The sequence below is a fragment of the Glandiceps talaboti genome, chromosome 6 (assembly GCF_964340395.1).
Source record: "Glandiceps talaboti chromosome 6, keGlaTala1.1, whole genome shotgun sequence".
Lineage (NCBI taxonomy): Eukaryota > Metazoa > Hemichordata > Enteropneusta > Spengelidae > Glandiceps > Glandiceps talaboti.
In genome coordinates this window covers 2,918,129-2,937,940 of record NC_135554.1, presented here as the reverse complement: position 1 = coordinate 2,937,940, position 19,812 = coordinate 2,918,129, and the positions used below count along the sequence as shown (strand labels likewise).

General features: G+C 32.2%; 1 protein-coding gene and 1 long non-coding RNA gene across 2 annotated transcripts in view; one reads left to right on the top strand and one right to left on the bottom strand.

The window, feature by feature from the left end:
* LOC144436277 (importin-13-like) overlaps window positions 1–1,644 on the bottom strand; it is a 92,606-nt gene extending 90,962 nt beyond the window's left edge. Inside the window, exons 1-2 of the mRNA XM_078125024.1 lie at window positions 1,274–1,644; window positions 285–410 (exon numbers count right to left, since the gene is read on the bottom strand). Of these exons, the coding sequence (XP_077981150.1) occupies window positions 285–410; window positions 1,274–1,336 (189 nt within the window). The 5' untranslated portion in view covers window positions 1,337–1,644. The remainder of the gene's footprint in view (window positions 1–284; window positions 411–1,273) is intronic.
* A 78-nt stretch (window positions 1,645–1,722) lies between these two features.
* Window positions 1,723–19,812, top strand: part of LOC144436110 (uncharacterized) — a 35,531-nt gene continuing 17,441 nt past the window's right edge. The window contains exons 1-2 of the long non-coding RNA XR_013480932.1: window positions 1,723–1,792; window positions 7,923–7,995. This is a non-coding gene — a long non-coding RNA (uncharacterized LOC144436110). The remainder of the gene's footprint in view (window positions 1,793–7,922; window positions 7,996–19,812) is intronic.

The following is a 19,812-nucleotide window of genomic DNA, read 5'->3' as shown; positions in this document are numbered from 1 at the left end:
ATGGCATCACATTGACTTACCATTGTTGGCTCACAATGTAATGGATGGCATCACTTTGACTTACCGCTGTTGGCTCACAATGTAATGGATGGCATCATTCTGACTTACCATTAATGGCTCACAATGTAATGGATGGCATCACATTGACTTACCATTGTTAGCTCACAATGTAATGGATGGCATCACATTGACTTACCATTGTTGGCTCACAATGTAATGGATGGCATCACATTGACTTACCATTGTTGGCTCACAATACAATGGATGGCATCACGTTGACTTACCTTTTCTAAGTCCAGTAGCGCCCAACAATATTGCCATGCTTGGGGAACCCTCTGTGCTCTTATCAGCCATTTCTGTGCAGTGTCTTTGTTAGCTAGGTTTGGATCATAGTACAGCTGATGGAGGGCCTGTGGTATCAAAACATTGAAAAGGATTTGTCATTGTATCCTCTTGCTGATTTACACAGACTACTTGTATTTCAGTTGGCTAACTATATTCAACCACAGACAAGTAAGTAGTTACTTGTCTGTGATTCAACTGGCTAGGGCACTCACATCTACATGTATTAATAACTTATAGAAATCTTATCACCTTGTTTTACGTATCACCTGTAACCATTTGTTTTTAATGAAACTCCAAACAAATAAAATGTAAGTTGTAAGCTACTGTTTGTCTGCACATTGCTGAACTAGAATTTCATATCATAGGAATATATAATTGTTTCAATCCTGGGTCATTGCATCAGTCCTATCTTAGTGAGGATTACGCGATATTCTTTTGTTCTGTACCAAGTTTTTCTATAATAGCTCTGCCAAACAACCGTTCCTCACACCTATATTTTAATCCACATCTGAAGGTAATTTCGAAGTCTAGAGATCGTATTAACGAATGGTTAATCAACTAAAGTGTGTGTGTGTATGTGTGTGTGTGTGTGTGTGTGTGTGTGTATGTGTGTGTGTGTATATATGTGTGTGTGTGTGTATGTGTGTGTATATGTGTGTGTGTGTGTGTGTGTGTGTGTGTGTGTGTGTGTGTGTGTGTGTGAAAATCAATAACATTTAGGTCAGGCGAGGACATACACTCCCGTAGCCGTTTTAGGACACTGTAATGACGTCACCCCATTACTTTCCTCCACACACCTGAACAGTGAACTTCTAATATACATATACACTCCATTATACTCTGGTCACTATTTAATGTCCTTAGCTATTATTTATCGATTTACAATTATTTGTTAACATATTTTAACAGTGTTGCTCGCAGAACTTACCGTTTCGATATTTTCTACCGTAATATCTGGTTCTCTTTGAGGGTGTGCACCACTTTCGGCCATGTTGGCTTTCCTCAATGTCAGTTAGGTTTGCAACTTGTGTAAGTGTTTCTACTTCTAGCCTCTCTGTTTACTTCAAAAACTCTTTGTTGATCAAATAAGTAACTTGCTGTATCGTGCAAGTGTACACTAGTAGTAACAAACCATGGAAAAATCGGGAGAAGCGAACAGTTGGAGTTGTAAGTCGTTTTTGACTGGCAAGAAATTAGTGTGAGGTCTTCAGGGTACATCATAGGGAACATATGACTCCGAAATCGCCGTGCTCGTGCGAGTACGTCATGTCTGACAACTACAAGGAGGTCGCCATCTTGATAGAGTTTTATTGCCGTTGGGGGCGTTATATCAAAGCCTAGGAAAACCCCTCGTAAAACTCACGGACTTGTATTCCAACAAAACGTCAGAACAGAACAGAACGTCACTGCTGCTAGAGCACCTGGAGAGACAGAATGTAACTCTAAGGTAGCGTAATTATGAGAATATATCAAGAGTCGATAATCCAGAGTGACTGCACTGGCTTTGAGCCACTTGTGTCCCTGTACTGGTTTTGAGATATTATATCATGTATGTACAGTACGTGGTTTTGAGCCACTTGTGTCTCAAGATGCCTACCCTGTAGACTTGAGAACGGCTATCGCGCGCTACACTATTCCGCTATCCTAAACTACAGGGGAACGCGGGCATGTAATTGATTGATTGATTGATCGATCGATCGCTCGATTGATTGATTGATTGATTGATTGATTGATTGATTCTTGTGATTGAATAAAAACTATTTTTGTGTAATTGATCAATTGACTGGTAGATTTTTGTGGTGATATAAAAAACATTTCACCTTTCCCTGGCTAGTTTTCTCTTTCAGCGGTATTCTCCAAGGGGGGGGGGGGGGGGGAAGGAACACTCGGGTGGGTAATGGGTACATATGTACCCTGGTGGACAAAAGTTACAACCACAAACTCTACAAACTCTATGCTTCTGATACAGTTGACTGAAAAAAACCATGGAAACAACCTTATTCAAAATATGGGGTCAAAAGTCATCCGTGCATTCAAAGAGGTGGGTCAAACCTCTACACAATGCTTTAAAAATCAAGACTCAAAAGTCTACATGAGTCGATAAAGGGGGGGGGGGGGTCAAAAGCACGGTACATACATATAATACCCTTTCTATGGGCGTACACCCCCACCATCCCCATAGACAATCTTACGCCTTGGAAGGTGAGGGGAAATCTCACGTACAGAATGTTGAGCTCACTTGGAGCTACAAGCTGTCAAACCTAACATTTCAATCTAGAATAGTTAAAAAGTGGGGCTAAAATCACTTACTGGCAGCCATTTTGAATATATCAATCAATCAATCTTTATTGCGTAACATCATGCTTTAGCGAGCATGGTAAAGCATACAAAAATAAGTAAATAAAATACAATCATTTAGCCAACTGCTATATTTTTTACATTAACAAGAAAGTTTCCAAGAGAAAGTTTATCATCTGCAGACAAAATATGTAAAAATTTACTTTTGTTATCTAAGGAATGAAAATTGTAATTACTTAATGAAAGAGAAGAAAAAAGTTTCTTTCTCTCATTTATGTAATGAGAACAAATGATTAAATGATGAAATTCATCTTCTACCATATTTTGACAAAATTTACAGAATCTTTCATCCGCAGGAATCTTAGGAGTACAACGCCTTCCCAATTCCATTTGAATGTTATAATCTGAAATTCTAAATTTAGACACTAGTGTTCTATGGACAGGATTTTTAATATGAACAAGGTATTTCTCAAAAACAAAATCTGTTTTGAACAATCTATATGTTCTCAATTTGTTTTTATCAGTACTATTTCTTCTAATGTCATTATGTAATTCCCTGAACCAAGATTTACAAAATTCTTTACATAAATTATCATGAACTTTTTTGATTGTATAATTGAATTTGCAAAGATTTGACCAAATGCTGTTCTCACTATATTTATCAAGTAAATTTCTTATATAAATGCCCCATTTTGAATAACGCATAGAAGACATATAGGCTGCTCTCTTTAATATGCATAATATATAATTAGGTAGTGTAATTTTATATCCAATGTGTCATTTGTTTTGTATTCTTTATTGAATGACCTTTCCAAATATATATATAGATTGAAGGTTAAATAACCAAATTTCCAAAAAAAAGTTGGAATGATGACCATAGTGCAAAGTCATACACAAAAGTGCATAGACCCCCCCCCCCCCCAGGAAGTCAGTTTATACATATTAAATGCATAGTCCCCTCACACCAACACCATCATGTAATATACATAATGCATAGTCAAGTGTACAGTTATACATAGTTGGTAAACGGACAGTAGCAATTTATGTTAATTGTGTTGACGTGATATCTCCATTGTCTGTAAATTGATTTCCATTTGTTTTTAGTGTATTTCAAAGTCATGCATGTAGTGGAAAAAGTCAAACATAACAGTCCCTATACTCCCTAGGTCATCAAAATAAAGTGCTGTCCAGGGTATGCGGCAAATTTTAAATGACAACCAAATACTTGCACATACTAATAGAAAATAGAATGCAGCCGTATAATGTGATGTGGTAAACTACAGTGTCAATGTGTTACTGACTACAGTGTCAATGTGTTACTGACTACAGTGTCAATGTGTTACTGACTACAGTATCAATGTGTTACTGACTACAGTGTCAATGTGTTACTGACTACAGTGTCAATGTGTTACTGACTACAGTATCAATGTGTTACTGACTACAGTGTCAATGTGTTACTGACTACAGTGTCAATGTGTTACTGACTACAGTATCAATGTGTTACTGACTACAGTGTGAATGTGTTACTGACTTCAGTGTCAATGTGTTACTGACTACAGTGTCAATGTGTTACTGACTACAGTGTGAATGTGTTACTGACTACAGTGTCAATGTGTTACTGACTTCAGTGTGAATGTGTTACTGACTACAGTATCAATGTGTTATTGACTACAGTGTCAATGTGTTACTGACTTCAGTGTGAATGTGTTACTGACTACAGTGTCAATGTGTTACTGACTTCAGTGTCAATGTGTTACTGACTTCAGTATCAATGTGTTACTGACTACAGTGTCAATGTGTTACTGACTTCAGTGTCAATGTGTTATTGACTTCAGTGTCAATGTGTTACTGACTACAGTGTCAATGTGTTACTGACTACAGTGTCAATGTGTTACTGACTACAGTGTCAATGTGTTACTGACTACAGTGTCAATGTGTTACTGACTTCAGTGTCAATGTGTTACTGACTTCAGTATCAATGTGTTACTGACTACAGTGTCAATGTGTTACTGACTTCAGTGTCAATGTGTTATTGACTTCAGTGTCAATGTGTTACTGACTACAGTATCAATGTGTTACTGACTACAGTGTCAATGTGTTACTGACTACAGTGTCAATGTGTTACTGACTTCAGTATCAATGTGTTACTGACTTCAGTGTCAATGTGTTACTGACTTCAGTGTCAATATGTTACTGACTACAGTGTCAATGTGTTACTGACTTCAGTGTCAATGTGTTACTGACTTCAGTGTCAATGTGTTACTGACTACAGTGTGAATGTGTTACTGACTACAGTGTCAATGTGTTACTGACTACAGTGTGAATGTGTTACTGACTACAGTGTCAATGTGTTACTGACTACAGTGTCAATAATGTGTTACTGACTTCAGTATCAATGTGTTACTGACTACAGTGTCAATGTGTTACTGACTACAGTGTCAATGTGTTACTGACTTCAGTGTCAATGTGTTACTGACTAGTGTCAATGTGTTACTGACTACAGTGTCAATGTGTTATTGACTACAGTGTCAATGTGTTACTGACTACAGTGTCAATGTGTTACTGACTACAGTGTCAATGTGTTACTGACTACAGTGTCAATGTGTTACTGACTTTAGTGTCAATGTGTTACTGACTACAGTGTCAATGTGTTACTGACTTCAGTGTCAATGTGTTACTGACTTCAGTGCCAATGTGTTACTGACTACAGTGTCAATGTGTTACTGACTACAGTGTCAATGTGTTACTGACTACAGTGTCAATGTGTTACTGACTACAGTGTCAATGTGTTACTGACTTCAGTATGAATGTGTTACTGACTTCAGTGTGAATGTGTTACTGATTTCAGTGTCAATGTGTTATTGACTACAGTGTCAATGTGTTACTGACTACAGTGTCAATGTGTTACTGACTACAGTGTCAATGTGTTACTGACTTTAGTGTCAATGTGTTACTGACTACAGTGTCAATGTGTTACTGACTTCAGTGTCAATGTGTTACTGACTTCAGTGCCAATGTGTTACTGACTACAGTGTCAATGTGTTACTGACTACAGTGTCAATGTGTTACTGACTTTAGTGTCAATGTGTTACTGACTACAGTGTCAATGTGTTACTGACTTCAGTGTCAATGTGTTACTGACTTCAGTGCCAATGTGTTACTGACTACAGTGTCAATGTGTTACTGACTACAGTGTGAATGTGTTACTGACTACAGTGTCAATGTGTTACTGACTACAGTGTCAATGTGTTACTGATTTCAGTGTGAATGTGTTACTGACTACAGTGTCAATGTGTTACTGACTTCAGTGTCAATGTGTTATTGACTACAGTGTCAATGTGTTATTGACTACAGTGTCAATGTGTTACTGACTACAGTATCAATGTGTTACTGACTTCAGTGTCAATGTGTTACTGACTACAGTGTCAATGTGTTATTGACTTCAGTGTCAATGTGTTACTGACTACAGTGTCAATGTGTTACTGACTACAGTGTCAATGTGTTATTGACTACAGTGTGAATGTGTTACTGACTACAGTGTGAATGTGTTACTGACTACAGTGTCAATGTGTTACTGACTTCAGTGTCAATGTGTTACTGACTTCAGATAAAAACATGAGTGCTTACATGAACTTTAGACTTACTTCAGCCGATAACAAATCAAGGCTATTTTTGTATGTTTAGTCCATCCATGTAAACATGTTTACTGTCAGATTGTATTTTTACCTTTGTCAACACTACGTGTATCTCTAATAGTTCTTACAAAAGTGTGTACCTCTCAACCAATTTATTTGAAAATCAAATTAGTTTGAATCACCCAAAAATTTGTTGTTATAATTATTGTCAATTAAAGCTTGTTATTGTCACATACAGAAATGTAATTGTTCTCTGTGTTGTTTTTAAACAATCATCAACTTATGGTTTTCCTAGACAGTTTAACACTCGCTTTTTGGTGGTCATTTTAAAGTAGATGCAAGGATACATTTTGAGATCATTGTAATCACTGCATGGTGACCAACTCATTTTTAGCACAACTGAACTGATAATGTTCAGTAGTGCTTAGGCATGGTGTAGCGTCTGTCCATTGTGTGTGTGTGTGTGTGTGTGTGTGTGTGTGTGTGTGTGTGTGTGTGTGTGTGTGTGTCGTGTGTGTGTGTGTGTGTCGTGTGTGTATGTGTGTGTATTGTGTGTGTGTGTGTGTGTGTGTGTGTGTGTGTGTGTGTGTAACATAAACTCTTTGTCTCTTGATACATCCCAAGCATATGACATGGAGACAGAACATTGCACCTTTTAAGCAACAGTTTTGTTAGAAATGACTTCTCAATATTGCAGGCCATGAGTTGCATAATTGTGTCATCATGTGGTATAAAAACTTAAATGTCTAGCTGTACACGTAACACATAAGAAATGAAATACCTGGAAGTTTACTGGATGGACTCTAAAATCTGTGCCTCCATTGACCTGAACATTTTGAATTGCACACAAACATAGCCAATAGAGACACACTTTCAAATAATTCAATGAATTTGTATCTCTAAATGGTAACTGACCTCCACTGTGCATGTCTTTCCCAAATTTTCTCACTTTCTACTTGATCTTTTTTTATTATTATTTGTGTCAATTTAACTTGAAATGATTTAAACTTTTGAAACCCTAAAATTAGTGATACTTTAATGATATAACTAAGTTGTGTTTTACCTCAATGGTGCTCTAAATGGCCTCCAAAAGGTGTTCATTTTTCAAAAAGCTCTTACCATAGCTTTCATAAAGCTCTTACCTCCCAAACCTTCCCTCTTCCCCCCCCCCTGCACTTGTATAGCAGTTGCGCACGTGCGTAGCGTGCACTTCTCCCAATACTTTTTCAATTTCTCTCCCTACTTTGAAACTTACTGAAACCCCTAGGTTTACAATTATATTAACTCCATTTCTAATATTGTACTTTATAATTAGCTGAATTAATCTATAATGGTAATAGTTCACTCAGTCTAAGAGATATCCTAGAACTTTTGGTTACTAAACCATGAATATTTTGCAGGTCCATGAACAGACAATCATACTTCTCAGTCAGGGGGGTTCACTGTGTTTTTTATTTGTCAGAGGGGGTTCGATTGTTTTGTGGCTGAATCGCAGGGGGTCACTATTTTTAAGTACATCATGAACAAGAAGTCACTGGCCCATCCCCGGCCGTAAAAACTGATCATTCCTTAAAGTGAAGTGAAAATATCTGACAATTCTATCTTTTTTGTGACTCACTACTTCCTCTCATTGTTTTTTTACAGTCTCTCTGGAGGCAACCCTGACACCTGATAAGAACAATAATGCATGAAGCAATCAACTCATCATTACATGTTTGTGAGTAGTGACATTTTATTTACATGTAAAACTGTCAGTCTCAATAGCTTTAAATTACTTACAAACAAGGTTAATGTTAAAAGTTTCCCAAATTACTGTATTCTGAACTTTCAAACATCGTGAAGTAACAGTTACACAAAGTTACTGTATTCTGAACTTTCAAACATCGTGAAGTAACAGTTACACAAAGTTACTGTATTCTGAACTTTCAAACATCGTGAAGTAACAGTTACACAAAGTTACTGTATTCTGAACTTTCAAACATTTAGAAGTAAGTTACACAAAGTAACTGTATTCTGAACTTTCAAACATTTAGAAGTAAGTTACACAAAGTTACTGTATTCTGAACTTTCAAACATTTAGAAGTAAGTTACACAAAGTTACTGTATTCTGAACTTTCAAACATTTAGAAGTAAGTTACACAAAGTTACTGTATTCTGAACTTTCAAACATTTAGAAGTAAGTTACACAAAGTTACTGTATTCTGAACTTTCAAACATTTAGAAGTAAGTTACACAAAGTAACTGTATTCTGAACTTTCAAACATTTAGAAGTAAGTTACACAAAGTAACTGTATTCTGAACTTTCAAACATTTAGAAGTAAGTTACACAAAGTTACTGTATTCTGAACTTTCAAACATTTAGAAGTAAGTTACACAAAGTAACTGTATTCTGAACTTTCAATCATCGTGAAGTTGACATGACCAGATACAGGGTTTCCAGACCTATGTTAACTTTAGAAGGGCCTAGTTGACTTTTGGAGAGCTCTGCAAACCATTCTACCAAGGACCATAAAAACAATATCTAGGTTGTAAAGGTTTTTATATACCTCAAGAAATACTAAAATATGTTTGAAATCAGTAATTTGGACATCTTTGGAGACAATATAGGATGTGATTATTTATTGCCATTTTTTAGAAATTAGTTGTTACTATCAATGAAAGCCAAGGCTGTATCACCAAGCAGATTGCTATAGACAGTGTCAGGTATGTGTTCACACTCTTTAATTCACACAGATTGAAAAGTGGTAGTAAAATGAAATCACTGAAATATGTAAAAAGTATAGGTAGGAATGTCAATAATGTGGAATTTATGAAACTTACATACATACATACATCATACATACATCTTTGTATTTTTCATTTTGTATGTTTCTGCTACATCTAATGATACACAATCATATGAATGGTGGACTTTATGCATTTAACTATAAACTATCACCAGTGTTGCCAAGAAAACTACTCTCAATGTGTCAGCTTCTGTATGCAGTGATCAGTGATGATACAGTAGCAACTAAAAAGAAAGTAATTTAACATTTCTCTCTAGTTTACTTTACCTTATTTGGGCAAAGTATGCCGGGTCATGATACGGACAATTATTGGTCAAGTAAAGCTCACAATTTCTCCACAGCAATACAGTGGGACATGATTATCTAGATGCATGTGATAATTTTCATTAAAAACTCTCAATAATTATTTGTTTATGAAGAAGATTGTTGTTTGTGGCTACAGGATACTCTTTTCAATAACAGCTGAGAATCTATTAAGATTTAAATTTGTTCATGCCAAGTTCATATGTGTGTAATTTTCTGTTGTTTGGCAAAGTTTGGAGTAATTTGTCATCAAGTACAATTCTACCATGATGAACGACAACTATAAAAATAAACAATTTTTACCACTCATAGAATGAAGAAATTTCTTGTCAAGCCAATTATGATGAGAGATATGTTTTGTAGGGGAGTTTTTGCCCAAGTTTATCAGTGATTATGACCTACGTGATGTTGGCCTGGGAACCACAGACACTTCACTATTATGGTTATTTTTAATTATAGCATAATTGAACTGTTTCTAGACAATGCTCATTAATAAAACATCAAAGATTCAATTTGTCCATCTCCTGTACCATTTATTTAAACGGCAGAGATATTTTGAACACTATGTCACTTGTTGAAGGATGTGGTGGCCCTGACAAGAGTCATTTAGTTGTGTACACATGATACAAATCAGTATGCTTAGATATATTCCTCACGCTTATAATCAAACCAAAGGATGTTTTCATTCCTCGTTATCAATGTCAAATATATCAGCTAGTATTCTTTCTGTAATCTCTTCCCTGAGATCTCTTTGGCATTTATCTCCAGATCTTCATCATCTTTGGGGTCATCAAATTTGTTTGAGATGCCACACTTCAGGAATGACTTCCAAATGACAAAACCTATAATTGTACATGTCAATCATTTCTCTACTTGTAGGGGTCTTTTCTTTCCACTGGTGATACACTTGCTTCACCAGCTTCCATCCAGTCAGCTCAGCTATCACAAACAGTCATTGTAACAGTACTGCTAAAACACTGTGATGGCTTTCACCAGAAAACTGTTTGTAGTAACTGTTTGTAGTTATATTTAATGATCAAATTGATAATCATTTGGCAAGGTTGACTTGTTGTATTACTTGACTGATTATAACAATACTTTTTGTTCTATGTAATGAAATGAAATCTACATGTTTTGTTTCTATTGTGTATTGTTCTACACATGACGCACTTGATAACCACTGAGATATATTATAATAGACTTATGTTTTGGTTCATGAAAGACCAGGTTGTTCAACAATGGCTGATAGCTGGATACTACAATGATAAACAATGAATATAAATTCCATAGCTGTCTACCACACTGCATGTATGTTAATTGAGATAAGTGTACAGACTATTCCATAGCTGTCTACCACACTGCATGTATGTTAATTGAGATAAGTGTGCAGACTATTCCATAGCTGTCTGCCACACCACATGTATGTTAATTGAGATAAGTGTACAGACTATTCCATAGCTGTCTGCCACACTGCATGTATGTTAATTGAGATAAGTGTACAGACTATTCCATAGCTGTCTGCCACACCACATGTATGTTAATTGAGATAAGTGTACAGACTATTCCATAGCTGTCTACCACACTGCATGTATGTTAATTGAGATAAGTGTACAGACTATTCCATAGCCGTCTGCCACACTGCATGTATGTTAATTGAGATAAGTGTACAGACTATTCCATAGCTGTCTACCACACTGCATGTATGTTAATTGAGATAAGTGTACAGACTATTCCATAGCTGTCTACCACACTGCATGTATGTTAATTGAGATAAGTGTACAGACTATTCCATAGCTGTCTACCACACTGCATGTATGTTAATTGAGATAAGTGTACAGACTATTCCATAGCTGTCTGCCACACTATGCATGCCGTGTTAATTGAGCTTAGCATGTTAATTGTATGGTAGTATTGCATTGCCGTTTAGTGGGTTGGGAAGAACATTCAACCTCTTCTTTGTTTGTGTGATTACATGATGTAAAAACATCAGTTGACCACAAAAGTGTCAATCCTATCAAAGATAAATTGTAGTGACCTCCTCACGTATAGTGCTAGACATGTAGGTCATACTGTACAGTATTTATTAGACAATGTCAGATTGTCATTGACAAAAACATGTTTGCTATCATAAAAACCTGTAAGGTACATGTCAAAACTGATTAAAGACCCAACATAGTCTCCCTTCCTGATCTCAAACTGGTAAGTACTCAACCCTTGTATGACAAGATTTCAAGAAGAGCACGATTATACATCCAACACTTACCTAATGTAGTTCCAGATGACTGTGTTCCGATTTCACCTAACTTCTAGAACACAATTATACATTCATTTGTACAACACTTACCTAACTATTAGAACACAATTATACATCCATTTGTATAACACTTACCTTATAACTTCTAGAACACAATTATACATTCATTTGTACAACACTTACCTAACTATTAGAACACAATTATACATCCATTTGTATAACACTTACCTTATAACTTCTAGAAAACAAATATACATCCATTTGTACAACACTTACCTTATAACTTTTAGAACACAATTATACATTCATTTGTACAACACTTACCTAACTATTAGAACACAATTATACATCCATTTGTATAACACTTACCTTATAACTTCTAGAACACAATTATACATTCATTTGTACAACACTTACCTAACTATTAGAACACAATTATACATCCATTTGTATAACACTTACCTTATAACTTCTAGAACACAATTATACATTCATTTGTACAACACTTACCTAACTATTAGAACACAATTATACATCCATTTGTATAACACTTACCTTATAACTTCTAGAAAACAAATATACATCCATTTGTACAACACTTACCTTATAACTTTTAGAACACAATTATACATTCATTTGTACAACACTTACCTAACTATTAGAACACAATTATACATCCATTTGTACAACACTTACCTTATAACTTTTAGAACACAATTATACATTCATTTGTACAACACTTACCTTATAACTATTAGAACACAATTATACATCCATTTGTACAACACTTACCTTATAACTTTTAGAACACAATTATACATCCATTTGTACAACACTTACCTTATAACTATTAGAACACAATTATACATCCATTTGTACAACACTTACCTAACTTTTAGAACACAATTATACATCCATTTGTACAACACTTACCTTATAACTTTTAGAACACAATTATACATTCATTTGTACAACACTTACCTTATAACTTTTAGAACACAATTATACATCCATTTGTACAACACTTACCTTATAACTTTTAGAACACAATTATACATCCATTTGTACAACACTTACCTTATAACTTTTAGAACACAATTATACATTCATTTGTACAACACTTACCTTATAACTATTAGAACACAATTATATATTCATTTGTACAACACTTACCTCATAACTTTTAGAACACAATTATACATTCATTTGTACAACACTTACCTAACTATTAGAACACAATTATACATTCATTTGTACAACACTTACCTTATAACTTTTAGAACACAATTATACATTCATTTGTACAACACTTACCTAACTATTAGAACACAATTATACATCCATTTGTACAACACTTACCTAACTTTTAGAACACAATTATACATTCATTTGTACAACACTTACCTTATAACTTTTAGAACACAATTATACATTCTTTTGTACAACACTTACCTAACTATTAGAACACAATTATACATCCATTTGTACAACACTTACCTAACTATTAGAACACAATTATACATTCATTTGTACAACACTTACCTTATAACTTTTAGAACACAATTATACATCCATTTGTACAACACTTACCTTATAACTTTTAGAACACAATTATACATTCATTTGTACAACACTTACCTTATAACTTTTAGAACACAATTATATATTCATTTGTACAACACTTACCTAACTATTAGAACACAATTATACATTCATTTGTACAACACTTACCTTATAACTTTTAGAACACAATTATACATCCATTTGTACAACACTTACCTTATAACTTTTAGAACACAATTATACATTCATTTGTACAACACTTACCTAACTATTAGAACACAATTATACATCCATTTGTACAACACTTATCTAACTTTTAGAACACAATTATACATCCATTTGTACAACACTTATCTTATAACTATTAGAACACAATTATACATCCATTTGTACAACACTTACCTATTAGAACACAATTATACATCCATTTGTACAACACTTACCTTATAACTATTAGAACACAATTATACATCCATTTGTACAACACTTATATTATAACTATTAGAACACAATTATACATCCATTTGTACAACACTTACCTATTAGAACACAATTATACATCCATTTGTACAACACTTATCTTATAACTATTAGAACACAATTATACATTCATTTGTACAATACTTACCTATTAGAACACAATTATACATCCATTTGTACAACACTTACCTTATAACTTTTAGAACACAATTATACATCCATTTGTACAACACTTACCTAACTATTAGAACACAATTATACATCCATTTGTACAACACTTACCTTATAACTTTTAGAACACAATTATACATTCATTTGTACAACACTTACCTTATAAGTTTTAGAACACAATTATACATCCATTTGTACAACACTTACCTAACTATTAGAACACAATTATACATTCAGTTGTACAACACTTACCTTATAACTTTTAGAACACAATTATACATCCATTTGTACAACACTTACCTAACTTTTAGAACACAATTATACATTCATTTGTACAACACTTACCTTATAACTATTAGAACACAATTATACATTCATTTGTACAACACTTACCTTATAACTTTTAGAACACAATTATACATTCATTTGTACAACACTTACCTTATAACTTTTAGAACACAATTATACATTCATTTGTACAACACTTACCTAACTATTAGAACACAATTATACATTCATTTGTACAACACTTACCTTATAACTTTTAGAACACAATTATACATTCATTTGTACAACACTTACCTAACTATTAGAACACAATTATACATTCATTTGTACAACACTTACCTTATAACTTTTAGAACACAATTATACATTCATTTGTACAACACTTACCTAACTATTAGAACACAATTATACATTCATTTGTACAACACTTACCTTATAACTTTTAGAACACAATTATACATCCATTTGTACAACACTTACCTTATAACTATTAGAACACAATTATATATCCATTTGTACAACACTTACCTTATAACTTTTAGAACACAATTATACATTCATTTGTACAACACTTACCTAACTATTAGAACACAATTATACATTCATTTGTACAACACTTACCTTATAACTTTTAGAACACAATTATACATCCATTTGTACAACACTTACCTTATAACTTTTAGAACACAATTATACATTCATTTGTACAACACTTACCTTATAACTTTTAGAACACAATTATATATTCATTTGTACAACACTTACCTAACTATTAGAACACAATTATACATTCATTTGTACAACACTTACCTTATAACTTTTAGAACACAATTATACATCCATTTGTACAACACTTACCTTATAACTTTTAGAACACAATTATACATTCATTTGTACAACACTTACCTAACTATTAGAACACAATTATACATCCATTTGTACAACACTTATCTAACTTTTAGAACACAATTATACATCCATTTGTACAACACTTACCTAACTATTAGAACACAATTATACATCCATTTGTACAACACTTACCTTATAACTTTTAGAACACAATTATATATTCATTTGTACAACACTTACCTTATAACTATTAGAACACAATTATATATTCATTTGTACAACACTTACCTTATAACTTTTAGAACACAATTATACATCCATTTGTACAACACTTACCTTATAACTATTAGAACACAATTATACATCCATTTGTACAACACTTACCTATTAGAACACAATTATACATCCATTTGTACAACACTTACCTTATAACTATTAGAACACAATTATACATCCATTTGTACAACACTTATCTTATAACTATTAGAACACAATTATACATCCATTTGTACAACACTTACCTATTAGAACACAATTATACATCCATTTGTACAACACTTATCTTATAACTATTAGAACACAATTATACATTCATTTGTACAATACTTACCTATTAGAACACAATTATACATCCATTTGTACAACACTTACCTTATAACTTTTAGAACACAATTATACATCCATTTGTACAACACTTACCTAACTATTAGAACACAATTATACATCCATTTGTACAACACTTACCTTATAACTTTTAGAACACAATTATACATTCATTTGTACAACACTTACCTTATAAGTTTTAGAACACAATTATACATCCATTTGTACAACACTTACCTAACTATTAGAACACAATTATACATTCAGTTGTACAACACTTACCTTATAACTTTTAGAACACAATTATACATCCATTTGTACAACACTTACCTAACTTTTAGAACACAATTATACATTCATTTGTACAACACTTACCTTATAACTATTAGAACACAATTATACATTCATTTGTACAACACTTACCTTATAACTTTTAGAACACAATTATACATTCATTTGTACAACACTTACCTTATAACTTTTAGAACACAATTATACATTCATTTGTACAACACTTACCTAACTATTAGAACACAATTATACATTCATTTGTACAACACTTACCTTATAACTTTTAGAACACAATTATACATTCATTTGTACAACACTTACCTAACTATTAGAACACAATTATACATTCATTTGTACAACACTTACCTTATAACTTTTAGAACACAATTATACATTCATTTGTACAACACTTACCTAACTATTAGAACACAATTATACATTCATTTGTACAACACTTACCTTATAACTTTTAGAACACAATTATACATCCATTTGTACAACACTTACCTTATAACTATTAGAACACAATTATATATCCATTTGTACAACACTTACCTTATAACTTTTAGAACACAATTATACATTCATTTGTACAACACTTACCTTATAACTTTTAGAACACAATTATACATTCATTTGTACAACACTTACCTTATAACTATTAGAACACAATTATACATTCATTTGTACAACACTTACCTTGTAACTTTTAGAACACAATTATACATTCATTTGTACAACACTTACCTCATAACTTTTAGAACACAATTATACATTCATTTGTACAACACTTACCTCATAACTTTTAGAACACAATTATATATCCATTTGTACAACACTTACCTTATAACTTTTAGAACACAATTATACATTCATTTGTACAACACTTACCTTATAACTTTTAGAACACAATTATACATTCATTTGTACAACACTTACCTCATAACTTTTAGAACACAATTATACATTCATTTGTACAACACTTACCTTATAACTTTTAGAACACAATTATACATCCATTTGTACAACACTTACCTAACTTCTAGAACACAATTATACATCCATTTGTACAACACTTACCTAACTTTTAGAACACAATTATACATCCATTTGTACAACACTTACCTTGTAACTATTAGAACACAATTATATATCCATTTGTACAACACTTACCTTATAACTTTTAGAACACAATTATACATCCATTTGTACAACACTTACCTAACTTTTAGAACACAATTATACATTCATTTGTACAACACTTACCTTGTAACTTTTAGAACACAATTATACATCCATTTGTACAACACTTACCTAACTTTTAGAACACAATTATACATTCATTTGTACAACACTTACCTTGTAACTTTTAGAACACAATTATATATCCATTTGTACAACACTTACCTTATAACTTTTAGAACACAATTATACATCCATTTGTACAACACTTACCTAACTTTTAGAACACAATTATACATTCATTTGTACAACACTTACCTTGTAACTTTTAGAACACAATTATACATCCATTTGTACAACACTTACCTAACTTCTAGAACACAATTATACATCCATTTGTACAACACTTACCTATTAGAACACAATTATACATCCATTTGTACAACACTTACCTTATAACTTTTAGAACACAATTATACATCCATTTGTACAACACTTACCTAACTTTTAGAACACAATTATACATTCATTTGTACAACACTTACCTTATAACTTTTAGAACACAATTATACATCCATTTGTGCAACACTTACCTTATAACTATTAGAACACAATTATATATTCATTTGTACAACACTTACCTAACTATTAGAACACAATTATATATCCATTTGTACAACACTTACCTTATAACTTTTAGAACACAATTATATATTCATTTGTACAACACTTACCTAACTATTAGAACACAATTATATATCCATTTGTACAACACTTACCTTATAACTTTTAGAACACAATTATATATTCATTTGTACAACACTTACCTAACTATTAGAACACAATTATACATCCATTTGTACAACACTTACCTTATAACTTTTAGAACACAATTATATATTCATTTGTACAACACTTACCTTATAACTTTTAGAACACAATTATACATCCATTTGTACAACACTTACCTTGTAACTTTTAGAACACAATTATACATCCATTTGTACAACACTTACCTAACTTCTAGAACACAATTATACATTCATTTGTACAACACTTACCTATTAGAACACAATTATACATCCATTTGTACAACACTTACCTTATAACTTCTAGAAAACAAATATACATCCATTTGTACAACACTTACCTTATAACTTCTAGAAAACAAATATACATCCATTTGTACAACACTTACCTTATAACTTTTAGAACACAATTATACATCCATTTGTACAACACTTACCTTATAACTTTTAGAACACAATTATACATCCATTTGTACAACACTTACCTAACTTCTAGAACACAATTATACATCCATTTGTACAACACTTACCTTATAACTTCTAGAACACAATTATACATCCATTTGTACAACACTTACCTAACTATTAGAACACAATTATACATCCATTTGTACAACACTTACCTTATAACTTTTAGAACACAATTATACATTCATTTGTACAACACTTACCTTGTAACTATTAGAACACAATTATACATTCATTTGTACAACACTTACCTTGTAACTATTAGAACACAATTATACATCCATTTGTACAACACTTACCTAACTTTTAGAACACAATTATACATTCATTTGTACAACACTTACCTAACTATTAGAACACAATTATACATCCATTTGTACAACACTTACCTAACTTTTAGAACACAATTATACATTCATTTGTACAACACTTACCTAACTTTTAGAACACAATTATACATTCATTTGTACAACACTTACCTTATAACTTTTAGAACACAATTATACATTCATTTGTACAACACTTACCTTATAACTTTTAGAACACAATTATACATCCATTTGTACAACACTTACCTTGTAACTATTAGAACACAATTATACATTCATTTGTACAACACTTACCTTATAACTTTTAGAACACAATTATACATCCATTTGTACAACACTTACCTAACTTTTAGAACACAATTATACATTCATTTGTACAACACTTACCTTATAACTTTTAGAACACAATTATACATTCATTTGTACAACACTTACCTTATAACTTCTAGAACACAATTATACATCCATTTGTACAACACTTACCTTATAACTTTTAGAACACAATTATACATTAATTTGTACAACACTTACCTTATAACTTCTAGAACACAATTATACATCCATTTGTACAACACTTACCTTATAACTATTAGAACACAATTATACATTCATTTGTACAACACTTACCTTATAACTTTTAGAACACAATTATACATTCATTTGTACAACACTTACCTTATAACTATTAGAACACAATTATACATCCATTTGTACAACACTTACCTTATAACTTTTAGAACACAATTATACATTCATTTGTACAACACTTACCTTATAACTATTAGAACACAATTATACATCCATTTGTACAACACTTACCTAACTTTTAGAACACAATTATACATCCATTTGTACAACACTTACCTATCTTTGAGAACACAATTATACATCCATTTGTACAACACTTACCTTATAACTTTTAGAACACAATTATACATTCATTTGTACAACACTTACCTTATAACTATTAGAACACAATTATACATCCATTTGTACAACACTTACCTTATAACTTTTAGAACACAATTATACATTCATTTGTACAATACTTACCTTATAACTTTTAGAACACAATTATACATTCATTTGTACAACACTTACCTTATAACTTCTAGAACACAATTATACATCCATTTGTACAACACTTACCTTATAACT